The sequence below is a fragment of the Brassica rapa genome, chromosome A06 (assembly GCF_000309985.2).
Source record: "Brassica rapa cultivar Chiifu-401-42 chromosome A06, CAAS_Brap_v3.01, whole genome shotgun sequence".
Classification (NCBI taxonomy): Eukaryota; Viridiplantae; Streptophyta; class Magnoliopsida; order Brassicales; family Brassicaceae; genus Brassica; species Brassica rapa.
In genome coordinates, this window is record NC_024800.2 from 26,529,763 (window position 1) to 26,546,393 (window position 16,631).

At 34.9% G+C, this 16,631-nt stretch overlaps 4 protein-coding genes across 5 annotated transcripts; all 4 read right to left on the bottom strand.

Moving 5' to 3' along the window:
• Window positions 1-3: 3 nt before the first annotated feature.
• On the bottom strand, window positions 4-2,074 carry LOC103827533 (uncharacterized protein At4g15970). 2 transcript variants are annotated; one of them, XM_009103030.2, is made up of 4 exons: window positions 1,561-2,074; window positions 1,014-1,379; window positions 456-937; window positions 4-372 (listed from the first exon to the last, which is right to left on the bottom strand). In XM_009103030.2, the coding sequence occupies exons 1-4, from the start codon at window positions 1,834-1,836 to the stop codon at window positions 297-299; spliced, it is 1,200 nt and encodes a 399-aa protein (XP_009101278.1). In that variant the 5' UTR covers window positions 1,837-2,074; the 3' UTR covers window positions 4-296. The 2 variants fall into 2 exon arrangements, with proteins under 2 accessions (XP_009101278.1, XP_009101277.1); XM_009103029.2 differs by having other exon boundaries at window positions 1,014-1,382; window positions 1,561-1,927.
• A 265-nt stretch (window positions 2,075-2,339) lies between these two features.
• LOC103827534 (putative Myb family transcription factor At1g14600) lies at window positions 2,340-5,448 on the bottom strand. Its single transcript, XM_009103032.2, has 6 exons — window positions 4,613-5,448; window positions 3,914-3,990; window positions 3,768-3,804; window positions 3,338-3,476; window positions 3,089-3,215; window positions 2,340-2,667 (listed from the first exon to the last, which is right to left on the bottom strand). The coding sequence occupies exons 1-6, from the start codon at window positions 4,773-4,775 to the stop codon at window positions 2,431-2,433; spliced, it is 780 nt and encodes a 259-aa protein (XP_009101280.1). The 5' UTR covers window positions 4,776-5,448; the 3' UTR covers window positions 2,340-2,430.
• A 4,566-nt stretch (window positions 5,449-10,014) lies between these two features.
• Window positions 10,015-12,439, bottom strand: LOC103827535 (NADH dehydrogenase [ubiquinone] 1 beta subcomplex subunit 7). The gene is made up of 2 exons (XM_009103034.3): window positions 12,033-12,439; window positions 10,015-10,294 (listed from the first exon to the last, which is right to left on the bottom strand). The coding sequence occupies exon 1, from the start codon at window positions 12,370-12,372 to the stop codon at window positions 12,064-12,066; it is 309 nt and encodes a 102-aa protein (XP_009101282.1). The 5' UTR covers window positions 12,373-12,439; the 3' UTR covers window positions 10,015-10,294; window positions 12,033-12,063.
• Window positions 12,440-13,536: 1,097 nt separating this feature from the next.
• On the bottom strand, window positions 13,537-16,479 carry LOC103827536 (protein NRT1/ PTR FAMILY 8.3). The gene is made up of 5 exons (XM_009103035.3): window positions 16,264-16,479; window positions 15,809-15,908; window positions 15,517-15,734; window positions 14,874-15,430; window positions 13,537-14,516 (listed from the first exon to the last, which is right to left on the bottom strand). Exons 1-5 carry the CDS (start codon window positions 16,315-16,317, stop codon window positions 13,688-13,690), a joined length of 1,758 nt encoding a protein of 585 aa, XP_009101283.1. The 5' UTR covers window positions 16,318-16,479; the 3' UTR covers window positions 13,537-13,687.
• Between the last annotated feature and the right edge of the window lie 152 nt (window positions 16,480-16,631).

Sequence of the window (16,631 nt, forward strand, 5' to 3'; positions counted from 1 at the left end):
GCATTAACCGTTTGTAGTTTGTCCACCAAACGTCAATTTAAATCTTGCATGTTGAGATTACACTTTGAACACATAAATGTGCTAGAAAATATTTGTTAAAAATTGCAAATATTAATGAACAAGTACTCCTCATTACTAGAGAAAATGGGCTCTTCTGGCACAACAAACAAGACATTTGCATTATGTGTTCCTCTTTGAGAACGATCGGTGATTTTTACAGAACTTGGCTTCCATCATTCTTCTTCTTCACGTAACAAAAACAGATCTCTATATACATTTGTAAACACATACACACTTCACTCTTGGGATTCTCCTGGTGGCTCGCTCTCTTCGTCGTACATAGACTCATCATATCTCCGAAGTGAATCAAGACTGCAAACAAACAAAAACAAACATGATTTCCTTAAACAATCGCTAGTAGAAATAAAACAAGATGGATTCAATTTAAAAAAAACCTGCAATTCTGAGGAACTTTCCAAGAGAAACCAGACTCATGTTTAAGATGAAGTGGTAAAGCCATAAAGTCTCTCCAATCTTGAAGCATGATTCTAAGATCATGAAGCTTACTATCCATACCAAAGCAGCAATTCGCATGCATGGTACGAACCAGATTCATATCTTTGCTTGGCTCACAGAGTCCACCAAAATACGCCGTGTTCAAGAACCTAATCCTAAGCCCGATTCTGAAAACAAAAGGCTCCCTCTTGATGAAGTTAAGAACGTCCTGGTCGTGATACCCCGAGTACCTGATCCGTGAAGCGTACCAGTACTTGTAGAAGAGTATAGTCCTGTTGTTAGACCGCACAAAGCTAAACCCTCCGTTAGGTCTATTCTCTAAATCATTCGACCTTCCTAAGTAATGGTCACAAGCGATCTGGAAGTCAGCGTATCTGTAAAACCGTGTAAAAGGGTTTCTGAACCACATCACATCAGCATCCTGGAGAAGCAAAGAAAACCAAATCATTTCCAAGAACATGAAACCTGAACACACTCGTTCAAGAAAATGGTTATACCGTGAAGACAAAGTTGTAACCCAATTCAAGAACAGAGCGCAAGAAGTCGATTCTTCTCCACATCATCTTCAAGTAAGAACGAGTCATAAAGTAAGCCTCCTTTCCCGAGAAATCAACACCTTCTGTTTCGAGACTGAAGCAATGCTTGTGAAGCTCTCGGCAACGGGAGTACGCTTTAGCATCCAGGGCAATGATCACCAAATGGTTTAAAAGCATGCCTGTTCCTTCACCGATTCGAAAACTCTCGAAGAAGAGATCGATAACAGAGCCAGGAGCAGCCCAAGCTTCGTTCAAAGTCGTTAGAATCACAGTGTTGTCTCGAGTTGCAGCTCTACGAAGAACATCTTCAAGCTTAGGCTCTTCAAGCTCCTAACATCAAGCTTAGGTTTAGATAACATCTTCAAATCAAGAGATCAAACTCAAATGCTAACTTAGTTTCTAAATTAGGGAACCGATCAAAGCCTAAATCAAGAATCGTACTCTACATTCGTCGAATTTCAAAATGTTCTGGTGACAATGTGAAAGCGAAGAGGAGGAAGAAGCTAACCAGAGACTGGAAGGAATCGAATGAGGGGAAAATGCGAGAGAAGATCGAGGAGGAGGAGCGAGGGACGGCGTCGAGGGAATCAAGGGATCGGTAGAGGACGAAGATGGAGATGGAAATGGCGAGGATGAATGTAACGGCTCGGCGTAGGGGACGGGAACACGGCGGCATGACGAAAGAAGCTACGGCGGAGACGGAGGAGCGGTTAGCGTCGAGGGACGAAACGTGGAGCTTCGTCATCGTCTTGAGCCTCGAGGGAAGACGGTGCGATAGATTCATCTACACCGACCATCGTCGGCACCGACGCCAAAAACTTAATTTTAAGACTTTATTTGGGTTTTTTTCCTTTTTTTACTATTTTACCTAGAGAAATTACTGGATTGATGGGATATCAATAAATGATGTATAAATAACTTTTCTCTTCCCTTTTTAGTTTTAAATCTTCCAGATATGAAATAAATCAGCATATTGTTTTGATTATATGATTTAAGTTTTGGAACTGTGTTTTATTATTGGGTTAAATTCATTACTTGGTTTCAGTTTGACATTAACGTTTATGTAAATTTTATTTGTTTTGATTATATCAATAAATGTTGTATAAACGTCAAGTATAAACTTCCAAAAATGAAAAAAAAAATCAGCATCTTGTCTTGGTTAGGATTTAAGTTTTGGCTCTGTGTTTTATTATTGGGTTAAATTCATTATTACAGGTTTCAGTTTGATATTTAGTGTTTATGTAAATTTTATTTTCAAGATTTGCTCCATTAACTTTTAATCTCTGATAAACAAGAAATCCTAGGAGTTTAACAACAAAATCATCTGAAATGTTTTCACTGGGACTAATCTAAGCAGACAGATATTTATTTACTGGTTTCAGCTGCTGAGGAGAGAAACTGAAAGAGTAAGGTTGAGATCAATCTTTGGTGAAGAAGCAAAGCAATCTTTGAAGACGAATGGTGCAGAACAAGTGGAGACTGCTTCACTCGTTTCGCTCACTGATGACCCGTTGCTTCTCCATTGATGATGGTTCAAAGACAGAGACAGCGACAAATCTTCCTCTTCTTGTTCTTTCCCACTGTTCTCCCATTTGTTCTTCTCCTTCTCTGTCTTCTATTGAGGACAAGACAAACAAATAAATCAGCTTCTAAACCGGACAAGATTCGGATTGTGTTACCCCAATTTCAATAAACCTAAAAAGTTATAATAAACCTAAGCCGGAAAAAAATCTGAGTTCTAATGAACCTTAAGTTCCTATGACAACTAGGTAACTAAACCGGACACGACTCGATTTTTAAATTTCACCCAGTTTCAGTCAAACCGGTTAAGACAGCAAATCAAAATCTAATGTCCAATCTAGAATCGAAGGAGAAACATTATTGAACCGGCCTGGATTTAATTTTGCTTAGGCTTCAAAATTAAATCCAAAAGTATATAATGAGAGTATATTTTACTTTTTTTTTTCTGAACAACTAGAGTATATTTTACTAATTAGATGAAACTACACGTTGACATAAAAGTTAATAAAACATACCTTGTGGCATTGATGTGATGGAAACGCCGTCGTTTCTTTCGTCTTCTCCATGTTTATGATGTGAAGAAAGTCATCATCATCATCACCACCACCAGACTGTGAAGTCTGATTCTCTCTTCTTCCTCCTCTGTGCCAAAGTAAACAATATTAAAAAGTACAATTCAAATACAGACAAAAGGGTATATTATGATAGCTTCACTGATACAAAATTAAAAACATGTCAGAAAATATAAATGAATAAAAATTTACCTAAGAGAAGAATGTGAAGAAAGAGGAAACGAGTGAAACCCCAAAAGACAATCATTCCTTGAGGGTAAAGACAAGTTGTCATGAAGATAATCTTCTTCAGTGTCTTGTCTTCTTCTTATTGAAGATAAAGAGCTTTCCTCTGTCCCCAAAAATGAAAAAATAATAGACTATAATGAATATTCCCTTGATCAATAAAAATAATTTGTTTTAATATAAAAGAAAGCTATATGTATTTATAACAATTGTCTTATGAATCATGACACTAGACCAATAGTACATACTACAAACAGATGCTGTAAAACAATTAAATTCCATCCATTATTATAGTTTTGATGTTAACAGTTCAGATTAAAATCAGCGGTCCAGTTCTTCTATAAATCATATCATTTCAGAATATTTATGGAAAAAAAAATGGACAAAAAGTCCATACCTGATTTGCCCAAAGTGAGTTTAGAACCTCTATACATCTGTTGTATGTGATGAAAAAAGAAGAGACAGGGATTTTAATATTCAAGATACTATGAAAAAGATATAAGGCTAAGAGAGAACAAAACTAACGTCAGGTAAATCTATTACCTGGAGATGGCTCTTGACATGTGAAATGGTGAGTCCCCTCACATCCATCATCTTAAGAATAAGCTTTGGAGTGGCTCCTGTTTCATAAAACCCAACATAAATACAACGAGAACAAAAAGATTAAAAAGGTAACTATGATGATTCTTTATGTTGACTATTCATGAAAAAGGTAATGAGTAACTTTAATATTTTGTAGAGCATGAAACATAATTGCAAAAGTGTGACTTGCGAGCATGGTTCAGAAACTTGACGAAAATTATTCTTGAAGGATGATGACAGAAAATAATGAGAAATTTTCAAACTTTGGACGAAATATCCAAAAAAATAATAATAAAAAACTCCAAACTTTAGATATAGGAATGAAACAAAGTAGCAAAAGTATGAAGGCATCGTTCAACAACTTGACAAGATGATAAAAATGTTTATACTTATTAGAAATTCCCTAACAAATCCAAACTTGAAGACATATGGATGAAACAAATTAGCAAAAACTGTGAGGTTTGGTTCAAAAACTTGACAAAACAATGAGAAAATTCCAATCTGTTTCGAAAAAGATCCAAAAATTCAAAACTTAAAATATATATATTTAAGTGAAACGAAGTAGCAAAAAGTGTGAAGCTTTTCTTCAGAAACTTGAATAAAACAAAGTAACAAAAGGTTGCATTTTTGTCGAAATATTGAAGGAGAAAAGAAACGTACTATGTTGGCCACCAAGCATATCGACGGCGTTTAGGAAACAACGGTGGAGCTCCGGCGTCCATCTGAGTCGAGGCACTGGAGACCGTACGTATGGCCTAACTCTGCCGCCTCCGTGACCGTTAAAGCCAACGTCGTTGCCGTTTCTTCCACCACACGTACCCATTCCTTCACAAATCAGTCTCAAGAACCCTAAAACGTCTTTTAGATTTGGAGCACAGAAACCAAGAACAGAAGACAGAGAAACGTAGGAGAGGATTTGTGGGTATGTGTTGGATTTAAAAGAGCAAGTCTCTTTTGTTTTCTGAAATGGTTTTGGCTTTTTCTAAAAGATGACTGTCTCTTTTTCCATCTATTCTTTTTGTCTTTTTGAATGCACTCATACATATATATATATATATACACCCCTCTTTACATATATATCTGCAAAATGCCAAAAACTAATTATTAGACCTTTTTAGAAAAGGTTCATTCATTTTTATTTGCCGGATATTCCATTGTAGTTGTGTTTAAACTGGAATTGTAATTGATTTATGTTTCGATTTTGGATTTTGTTTGATATATAGTTTAGATTTAATTTGAAATATTAAATTCTAAGTAAAATTTAATATCATTAGAAATTTTCTGATTTGAGCATCATATAAAAAACATTAACACAATTTGGATAAGGGCAATTGTCAATAATAGCACCTTTTGAAATTTATGTCTCAAAAATAGCATTAGAAGGAGAAAGTCACAAAAATGACATTCATTAAAGAGTAAAATATCCCTAATACCCTTGGTTTAAAATTAAATAAACAAACAAAAATAAATAAAAATAAATAAAATAAAAATGAAAAAAATGAAAAAAAGATTTTTTTTTATATAGTTTCAGATTATATGTTTTCAGATTCGAAATTTTTACAATTTTTTTTTCTCGAAATTTTTTATTTTTTTTTCAAATTTTATTTTTATAATTTAAAAATACTTTTTAAAACTGTTTTTAAAATTTTTTTTTTTATTTTAATATTTTTTTTTTTATAAAATTTTAAACCCTAATTCCAAAACCCCACCCCTTAACTCTAAACCCTAAGGTTTGGATTAATTAACCCAAGGGGTATAAATGTATATTTACCTCTTTAATGAAACATATTTTTGTGACTTTGAACCTTGAGTGCTACTTTGGGAACATAAACTTGGTTTGGTGCTATCCTAGTCTTTTTCTCTTTGGATAATTATATTTACAAATCAAAATTTGAATCAAATTATGTAAAATATTATTTCAGCTTAAGAAAATCTAAAAAAAAACGTAAGAAAATCTACACTGAAAAGAGCTAAAACCATAGGTTTATGAATTGTTCACGACATACGTGAAGATTTGGCGATACTCAGATCTCGTAAAGACATTTTTTTTTTATAACGAAGGTATAAAAAGTAACCAGCTGGAATGTTTTAGTGTTTTTATTTGGTACTTTATAAATTTGTTTATTAAGAAAAACGAGGTGAGATTTGTTTTTTGACGTAGCTACAAGGACATAGCCATATATAATCTACAAAAATGGTAATTATACGAAAATTGTTTTGGCTTTGGTTACATCAGCCTTGACTCTTGACCCCATTATTATTATTATCTTAAAATATATAAATAGTTTAAAGAGATGCATATCAACGTACCAGAGAATCAGAGATATCTACACAAGGCTATAATATACAACTTGCATGCAAAAAAAGAACTGACTACTTTTGATCATCCAATACTAATCTCTTGTCTACACATGGGTCTATAATATTTACCTTGTAGGGATTTGAGATTTACCCCAATGAACAAGTTTCGTCTAACACTTCATCAGACTTTTTACTCGCTCTTTTTCACCATATATTGCCCCAAATTTATATAGGCCAGCTGCTGCTAAGCTTTGACCATAGCATTAATAATTGTTCCTATTTTTGTTTTTCGTTGGGGTTTCGTGTTTAACTTTCTGATTTCAGAAACTTACAACGGTCCTTCCTAATATCTTTTGGACCACCGTTTTGACTTCGTTCCCTCCCCCCCTAATTCTCTATTATTATTTGTGTTCTCTCATTTCCCATTCATTTTGTTTCTATATAGGTTATTGCCTACGGTTTTGGCACATCTAAATATTCTATGAAAAGTTATATATTTACATTGCATATTGTATCTTTTCGAATAATCATAAGTATTAACAAAATCAACGTTAGATTTTAAATAGTTGAAAATCAAAACTCCTGAAGTCCTAGAAGAGATTTTAGATCTAATAATAACTCTATAAACTTTAATCTAAAAGGATAAAGATTTTTCTTTGACATAACTTATGGTTAACTCAAAATGAATGAACCAGAAATTATTTTAGAACATTTTCTTATCCATAACAACTCTGCCATCTCAACATGTAAAACTGAGAGACTTCTGATGTATCCACTGAATCCAAATGATTCAACATCCATTATTTTGATCTTTAAAACTCTACAATAAACCACTAACTAGGTCACTGTTGATTCATGAATCATCAATTTGACAAGTTAGGAAGTATTCAAGAAATCAATTTGACAAGTTAGGAAGTATTCAAGAAGACAGCCTCAATGAAAGGATCATCAGGTTTCTTCTTCTTCTTTCTCTTTAAGATTTGCCTTTCTCCAGTATTTTTTCAAGAGAAGCAAATTTTAAAAGTGTTGACTAAGAGGTGTCTTTTCCATTAAAAATTTTATCATTCGTTATTTTCAAATGTATCAAATGGTTCATGTGATAATATCAAATTGTGGTTCCACTGAAAACATCTATTACAACAAAATTTTCTTCTATATTTTTCTTTGTAATAAAAACCTGTAAAATAGAGATGAGTTAGAAATGCTTTTAGGCCATATATAATTAATCATTTCTCCAGTTTTCTATCTAGGGATCCAATTAACTTGTGATAATTTTTAATTTAATTACAAAATTCTGGATCTTAATAGGTTCTCTTGTCCCGAATAAGTTCGTTTCAAATCAACTTCTGATAATACTTTTAGTGAGCATAAATCATCCCTCGAAAAAATATTAAAGAATACAGTATATGTAATCTCAGTCCCTCCTTTTACCAACACCGTCCGACTACATGCATGTCTTATAAATTCCATTCGGGACAGATTTCATACTAGTAGTATTTCCTTTACAAAAATCATAATACTTTATTAATTATCCCACGGTTGGTTACTCGTTACTCACATTACGTGTACGATTTCTCGTAGTATTATAGATAATAGATTCCAAGTTATTTATAAGACAACTCACACGTGGTTTCGCGCTATCAAGAAGTGCAAAAAAATTTGAAAGCCTTTTTTCAATAAAAAAAGAAGTGCAAAAAAATATGAATATTAATTTAAGAGGATAAAATAATAAACAAACTTAACAAAGTTATTTATTGAAAAAAAAAAAACTTAACAAAGTCGTCGTCTTTTTATTTTAAACAAAACTAAGACCTTTACCCAAGGAAAAAAACATAAATCAGACACAATCAAATAGAGGTGTCATTGACCTTTAACGTAGACTACTATGCTCTCTCTCCCTTTTCTTCTCATTCAATACATTCTCTATATTATTATAAACATGTGGAATTCTGCGTATATACCAAATCGCTTTATATACCAAATCGCTAAAGCGATTTAAGAGAATTTAAACAATGATGCCCCATGGTTGAGAAAAGATTAATGTTTGATTAGACGGTAATTGCTAATTAGAATATTATATTCAGTCACCAGCTTTTCAAAGATACCGAAGTTACGTATATTATCTATATATTCACCAGAAGAATGTTACAGAAAGCTAGGTTATGATCATTGTTCAAAATAAATAATCAAAAGAGAGACAATACAAATGATCAAACTATTGGACTAAGATAACAAAGTCTCAAAAAGGCTACAACTTGAGAGATTTGTAGCCTTCTTGTATTCCTTATAAAACACTATTAACATCCAAGACTACAAAAATTTCTGGATCATATTTCCTAAACTGATATTTAAATTAACTGTCATATGGTTCACCCGTCATGCATAGACTGTTGAAGTAAACACTGAAATATTTTTCCTAATATATAAACGGAAGTAGTTAAAAAGAATGGTTTTTCCTAAGGTTGTAACTAATATAAATACTGATTATTTGTATGCCAAATCGACTATTTATTAAAATTAACGCGCTTTCGCTTTAGACTATATAATAAAATTTACAACACAAACAATAAAAGAGAACAAATTCAAGGTATTGTGATATAAGTTTCATTCAGTGATAAAAAAATAAGGAAAAGTGGGATAAAAAAAATGAAAACAATACATTTAATGAGTGTGGCAGTTGACAAATAGCTCCAAGAGAAATTGAATGAGTAAATTGACTGTAGAGGTCCATGATTCATGGCTTTACCAAAATCAAAACATTCAATAGTTCTCTTTGTTTGTTTGTTTATCATACCAAGACTTTATACATATATGTAAAGATAATGTAACCCAACTGGATTTGGATACCAAAACGATGAAATTCTCTTTTTTTTTTTGTTATTTGGATGTGCAAATCTCACCAAACTATAGATTTGATACCTGTTAATATTTATTTTTTTGGGGGGTCAATATTCTCATCACCCACTGATTAAGTTCAGTCATAGACTCATAGCACATGCGAGCACAAGGCAAATTCCGAGACAATAAATAAATAATATAAAAAGGGTGCAATCCATAAAACACCTAGAGAGAAGGGAGAAGAATTAGCCCTTCACACTTGAGAACAGTAAACAGAAGAACAAAAGTGAAAGATAGTAGTTTAAAAGTGTGATTTAGGAATGGATGGGCCACAAAAGTCTAATATATAAATTACAAAGACAAAGTTTAATGCATGGCTATGTGAAAAGTTTAGAGTAGTGAGTGCATAATTATTGGAAGTAGGACCAAACAACTCTTGACTTTTCATCCTTCGGGATTGGAATTTAGGTTTAATATGTTTTCTTAGCATAACCTCTTTTTGTTTCAAAAAAGCATAACCTCTTTTATTCTCTCATTCCATGTTTTTTGGCCTTCTCATCATATATCACGGAGATACGCTACAAAGTAGTAACATGTGCATCCATCTACACATTCGTATAAAATAAGTTAAATTGTAGATTATTATATGAAAGTTAATATTTAGGGTCAAATATAGGGGATTTCGCTTATCTTGTTGAAGACATAGTTGACAAACGAAAAATGTTGAAGACAATTTTTTGGCTGAATAAATTTAACTCGATGTAAATGTGGAACCTATAGAAAAGCAATTGTTTATAATTGGCTGAATAAATGTATAACTCGATGGTTGACAAAAAAAAAATATAACTCGATGAAGACGATTGTCTACAAAATTTAGCAAAAAAAAAAAAAACGATTGTCTATATTAAATATAATTGGCTGAATAAATTTAACTCGATGAAATTGTTTATATTGTATATAATATGTTCCATTTTCTCTCTCTCAAAGATTAAAGATAGAAAAACGAACAAAAAGATGAGTGTTTGCATCTTATTTTTTTTCTTTCTGTGAAACAGTTTCACAAAGTTAAACAAGAGGAAGAAAAAAAACGAAAAGAGAGATAATCTTTGAACATCTGAGAATGTAGCAACAAATTTTTCATCACCAACAAGAAGAAAATACTGAAAAGCAGAGCCCCACCTTCTTCACAGTTCCAGAGATTCCCTGTCCAAATATTTCAGAGTATGAATTAGGACACAGAAGAAGAATGAGCAAAAGAGTCAGGTGAAACAAAATCATTGACATGCTAGAGAATCTCAGACCAAACATTTAGTACGGGTGTCTGTCTATAGAGCAGAGAAACACCCGTTACTGTCAAATCATAGTGGCAAGGACAATGAACATTGTAGTACTCAATGGCAAGTGAGAAGGTATAAATAAAGAGAATATTCATGTAGCTGTTGTGACACTGACCGACATATGCATATACAATCCACCGAATCAAGGAGTGTGTATCTGCTTTGCAGAATCTTTAAACCAGAAGATGTTCAGACACAGGCCTAAATCTGTAGTGAGTGCTGTAATTTCACAATGCTTCTTACAGATTCATATAAGTACAACATAGTGACTAGCCACGATATCTAAGAGACAGTTTACAAGTTCAAACATTGACCAAGCATAAGAGTTTGTAAGCCTAGAAGTGGGATAACATAAATGTTCAGAGGAATGTATCTTCTGAACATATGCTATATGCATATATAATCAACCAAATAAAGGAGTGTATCTTCTTGCAGAATCTTTAAAGCAGAAGAACAGAGCTAAGTGTGTAGTGCGTGCTGTAATCACAAAGCGTCCTAAGGATTTATAAATAGCAACACCAAAGTAACTATAGCCATGATATCTGAGAAACAACTTACAAGCTACTACTGAGTAGTACTTTAAGCTAAATTGAGTGCAAAAAGAACTCTCTAGGACTAACAAAACCTGCAGAGAGTCGAGTTAACGATGGAACTAGGCTTATCCAAACTTGAGACATCACTGATTGAGATGGCTTACAAGAACAAACAAATGCAAAGAAGAACAATTCGTCAAAGAAGACTCTTTCCTCAAAACTGAATCCAATATTAGTCAAATGTTCAAATCTAAACACCAACCAATCTCATTCAATTCGGAACCAAACCTAAACCGAAAAATGGAACCACGAATATCTAATTCAATCAAATCACCAAGAAGACCCGATGAACCGGAGACTAAGACACACATTAGTGCGTTCTGTGATTCTTCATAAGGATTTAGCAAGTAACACGAAGTGACTGTAGCCTATCTGTGACACAATTTACAAGCTCACACAATAACCAAGCTTAAGGCTTTCAAAGCCTACAAGTAAGAGAACATAAATCAAACATAATATATATAGTCTAGCAAATTTGAGCTGCGTCCTGTTAATCAGCGAATCTCTTCTTCCGGCTTAGTAAAAAAGCAGAAGAACAGAGCTAAGTGTTCATTGCCTGCTGTAATCACAAAGATTCCTAAGGATTTATAACTAACAACCCCAAAGTAACTGTAGCCATAATATCTAAGACACAATTTACAAGCTCACACACTGATAGTGTTAATTACTTCCTACTTAAAGACTAATGTATTAAGCTTTTGAGTGTAACAGGAAACAAGACTAACACAACCTGCAGAGAGTCGAGTTAACGATGGAACTAGGCTTATCCAAACTTGAGATAGCTTACAAGAACAATCAAATGCAAAGACGAACACATTTCTCAAGCATGATTGATCCAAAAAAGGCTTATGCTTGTGGTGTAAAAGAAGACTCTTTCCTCAAAACTGAATCCAATATTAGTCAAATGTTCAAATCTAAACACCAAACAATCTCATTCAATTCGCAACCAAACCTAAACCGAAAAATAGAACCGCGAATATCTAATTCAATCAAATGGAACCGGAGACTAACCGGGAAGCTGGAAGATCGAACCGAGGAGGGGCTAAGCATTAGCGGTCTTAGGGATAAGAGGAACACCGTTCCCTTGTAGCTTATTCTGTTTAGCCTTGGCTTCTTCCTCGCGGATCTTCTGCATCGCGAGCATCCTCTCCATCACGAGCTCGTACTCGCACTTCTCGTACACGTGGCGCTCGTCCTCGCACTTCCACGGGAGGAAGAACTCAGCCTGGCGACATTTGTTGAGCGGCATCAGGAGATGAGCGCACTGATCTCTGTATCCGAGCGGTACTTTGGCTGCCACCATCTCTTCCTGCGTTGCGATCATCTTCTTCGATGAACCTGGAACCTCCATTTTCCTCTCGCGATCCCTAACCTCTCTCCTTCTTTCTCTTTGGCGACTCCGATTTGCTTGACCCGGACGTAGTCAGGTTTTTTTTGTTCCGGGTCATAGTTTGAATGGGCTCAATTGATTTACTAAGCCCAAGTTTTATTCAATGGTCTTTTACATTTTTTCGACAACATTTTAAGTTATACAAAAGATGAACGAACCACTGATGGTGGATTCTGAGAACTGGTCTTTACTTAGCCAAAAAAAAAAATCATAAACTTTTAGTTTGATTTATTTTAGCATTCAATTGTTAATTTTTTTTTATTTTGATCTTGTTTTTACTAAATTGTTTTAGATATACAAAAATCAACTGTTAAATCAATTTTAGCAGTTAATTTTTCACTTATCTAAAACGATTTAGTTAAAAAAAAGATCAAATAAACTATTTAAACGGTTAAAAGTGAAAATTTAACATTTTTATGTTAAGAAAAAAAATCTTCACATTTTTGTTTTTTTTTGAACTTTTTTCTTTTTGTCATCTGAAATTTATTAAACATGAAACTAAATTTTACAAAGAAGTTCAAAGATAGGCAAAACGTAAAATAAAGAGATACAAACAGTCCACAATATACAACAAAAAGTCTAAACCAGGTAAACAAAAACCCAAAAAAGACTACGAGGACGGCCTAAACAATAGGCCCATTTGTTTATAACCCAATAGCAAATCGGGAAAGCTGAGTCGACATGATTGCTGAGATACGTGCACTAATGGAAGAAAACACATATTTAAAAAATACAATTTTTACTGACTCAACACCAACAGAGAATCTTCGCCGGAGATTCAGATCTCCTGAAAATCAGCGCATCCACAATGAAGAAATAACAGCTCAACAGAGCACCCGTTACAAAGAAAACCCAAAGCAGTTGAGAAAAGAAACAGATCTTCGTTTCCAGAAAAGAGAAGAAACGATTGCATTCAATCGATCTTAGAAAACCAAATTATCCTGAACATGTAACACGAACATTTTTAAACTTCAATTTGGTAGTTTTCTCAAACAACATATTTTTCGTTTTTTTTTCTTAATATATATTTCATATAACATGCATAACTTGTAATCGTGTGTACATATACTAATTTAACACTACAAAATTTAGAGAGTTATTGACTTGTTGGTTAGAAGATTGTAATTGATTTAACACTGCAAAAGCAAATGTGAGAAGACTGTTTGGAACTGAAAGAAACGAGTACACAAACAGTTTAAACAGACACAATTTACACAAGAAAGGAAACAAACTTTGTATGTAATGGAAGGAGAGAGAGAGAGAACAAACAACCACATTATAACTTGGACGCCTTCTTCTGCTTATACCTAGCGGCAGAGAAGAAGTAAACCGCCATGTTCACAAGGCTAAGCCCAGCCAAAAGCCAGAAGTAGTAATCAAGATGACCCGAGTTCAGATTATCCGATATCCAACCTTGTTCACCGTTCCTCGTCGTGAAATAAGTCACCAGCGTGAGGATCAACGAACTCAAGTAGTTCCCAAGAGCATTGGTCAAAAGAGCCAAAGCACTGCACAAGCTCCTCATTGCATCAGGTGACTGATCATAGAAAAACTCAAGCTGCCCTATGAAGTAGAACACTTCCGCCGCACCGAGGATGAAGTACTGTGGGATCTGCCATAACACAGATATGGGGACAGGAGCTCCAGACTCAACCAACCCGAGCTCGTTGGCTAAATGGAGCCTGATGATCTCGACAATCGCTGCAGCTGCCATACAGAGAACAGAGACGAATAAACCAACCCCCATTCTCTGTATCTCAGTGAATCCTTTGTCTACTCCAGTGAACCGTCTAGCTAAAGGGACGATGAACCTGTCGTAGAGAGGAACCCAGATGATGACGCTAGCTGTGTCAAACGTCCCGAGCGCTGCAGGGGGAAGCTGGAAAGATCCTATTTTGCAGTCCATTGCTCGGCCTTGTTGAACAAACATCGTGGACATTTGCGCGTATACAGCTGAGAAGATGATACCAGAAGCCCAGATAGGGAACATTCGTATCAGAATCTTGAGCTCTTCGACTTGAGTGACAGTACATAGTCTCCACGAGTTGGAGAAGTCCCCGGCTCTGGATTCTTCTTCTGAGATAACAGCAGCTTTGTCAAGATACCTGCATCAATAGAGACCCCATGTTAAACAAAGCAAAGCTATATATATACTCGTTAGGATAATAGATGTTTTAGAAAAAAATTTGGTTCACAAAAATAGATTTTTTGTGTTTTCTATGAAAATGTTGTAAATTTTTTAAAAAATTAATTAATTTATTGGTTAAAACTTATTGAAAATTGATAATAACAAAAAAAAAATTATATATTTATTATAGTGATTTAATGTGTTTTCTTAGTAACCCCAAGACCCTTGTCTTAGCTATCCCTGGAACAAGGGACCTCTAACACAATGGCATGGCTCCTTTCAGTTGAGCTAGTAAAGCAAAGCTATTCATTCCCAGGAAGAAGATGAAACTTACTGGCAATCATCGGTATGTTCGATTTTTCGACTTCCAGCAATAGCAGAGTTCTTGTCCTGCGTTTCATACAGAAGCATTGCGTCTTCAGGGACTGTGAGAGTCGATTTACGGAACGAGGCGACCACCACTTGGGAGATCCGAGTGATAGGGCTGCCTCCAGGCTTCTGAAACCTGTAAAGAGGCGTGCCAAAGAAGAAACTTGCAATGGCTAATCCCATGAAGACGGTTGGTATACCAAAACCTAAACCCCAGCCGCGGTTCTCTTGGATCCAGACAAGAAGACTAGAAGAGACTAGCGCTCCAATGTTGATGGAGAAGTAGAACCAGTTGAAGAAGGAAGCTTTCTTAACTCGTTCGCGCGAGTCCGTGTCATCGAACTGGTCTGCACCGAAGGATGAGACGCATGGTTTGATGCCTCCAGTGCCTAGGGCGATCAGGTAAAGCCCTCCAAAGAACATTGCGTACTGTGCTGGTGTTGCTGATGGACAGAAAGTGCCAATGCATTCCGCTGGCTTTAGTGCCGGAACTGATGCTGAGAGAGTTAGTGCAGACATGCCCTAAACCAAAAACAGAGCAAAGAAAACCAAAACTCAAACTTCAAATCAATTGTGTGATAAGACACAACCATTGAAAAGGTGCTTACGATGAAGTAAATGCCGGAGAAACAAGCGATGGTCCAGTATCTGCCCCAGTAAGCATCGGCTAAGACAGCACCAATGAGCGGGGTGAGATAACAAGTCCCCTGCCATGTGGTGACGTTTCTAGCAGCGGAAACGTTTCCTTGGTGGAGTTTAGTGGTGAGGTAAGTGATCAGATTCCCAGCTATACCATAGTAAGCTAGCCTCTCGCAGCATTCATTACCTACACATTAAAAACATCATCCTCATAAGGTTAAGATACATAAGGAATAGGATTGAAATGAAACAAAAATGTACCTAAAATGAAAGGACAAGCTTTCCAGTTGCCTGTCTTCTCCTTGAGTGGTGGGTTTCCATGAAGGTCCACTGAACCATCTTGAGCATACAGTTTTGGTTCCTGGTCAAACAAAAGTCAAGATTACATCTTTTAGCCAAAGACCATTGCAGTGAACAATAATAGCATCAAAATAGTTTTAACTAAAACATAATCTGATCTGCTCTGGCAAAGTTTATACATTTGGAATCATAATCACCCTCAAGGGTTATAAATAAATACATGGAAGGGAATCAACAGCAATTACCCAGAAAAATCTCTCAACAAACAAACATGCATAAGATCATCAAACTCAAGCTCAAGTCAAGATTTTTGGAGAAATGAAAACCCTAAGAGAGAGAGCGAAAAATCAAAATCCAGATTAACCTAAATTCAATCGATTAGAAACAACCCCTAAGAGCGAAATTGATGATCAAACCTGCGAGATTAAACCTTCTTCGATGAGAGGAGATTCTTCTTCAATGGAGCCCATCCTTCTCGCTTCGATTTAAGATTCCATCTTTACTCTTTATTTATTTGGAAGACGTGACGTGACGTGATTGTTTTCTATTTTAATTTTCCCCGCGACTTTTTTTTTAATTAATTGTGAAAATATTAAATAAAACGGATAATATAATAAGCAAACTAATATAATAAGCAAAGTGTACAACGACAATCTGATCTTTTGCGATAACGATTTCTCTGCTTCTTGACGACGTAAAGATAAGACTTGTGGGTCGACTTGTCCATTTTTTTCAACTTGTATTACTCTAACCAAGAAACGATATATGTTTATTTGTTGCTCTG

Coding starts and splice junctions, on each gene's coding strand:
- LOC103827533 (XM_009103029.2), bottom strand. CDS start 1,836: ATGAATCTATCGCACCGTCTTCCCTCGAGGCTCAAGACGATGACGAAG. Junction 938..1,013: donor GTTACAACTTTGTCTTCACG/GTATAACCATTT, acceptor TTGCTTCTCCAG/GATGCTGATGTGATGTGGTT. Junction 373..455: donor AAAGTTCCTCAGAATTGCAG/GTTTTTTTTAAA, acceptor GTTTGTTTGCAG/TCTTGATTCACTTCGGAGAT.
- LOC103827534 (XM_009103032.2), bottom strand. CDS start 4,775: ATGGGTACGTGTGGTGGAAGAAACGGCAACGACGTTGGCTTTAACGGT. Junction 3,477..3,767: donor ACTCACTTTGGGCAAATCAG/GTATGGACTTTT, acceptor TTTTGGGGACAG/AGGAAAGCTCTTTATCTTCA. Junction 2,668..3,088: donor CATCACATCAATGCCACAAG/GTATGTTTTATT, acceptor TGTCCTCAATAG/AAGACAGAGAAGGAGAAGAA.
- LOC103827535 (XM_009103034.3), bottom strand. CDS start 12,372: ATGGAGGTTCCAGGTTCATCGAAGAAGATGATCGCAACGCAGGAAGAG.
- LOC103827536 (XM_009103035.3), bottom strand. CDS start 16,317: ATGGGCTCCATTGAAGAAGAATCTCCTCTCATCGAAGAAGGTTTAATC. Junction 15,909..16,263: donor AAGAAGGTTTAATCTCGCAG/GTTTGATCATCA, acceptor TTGTTTGACCAG/GAACCAAAACTGTATGCTCA. Junction 15,735..15,808: donor AGCTTGTCCTTTCATTTTAG/GTACATTTTTGT, acceptor TTTAATGTGTAG/GTAATGAATGCTGCGAGAGG.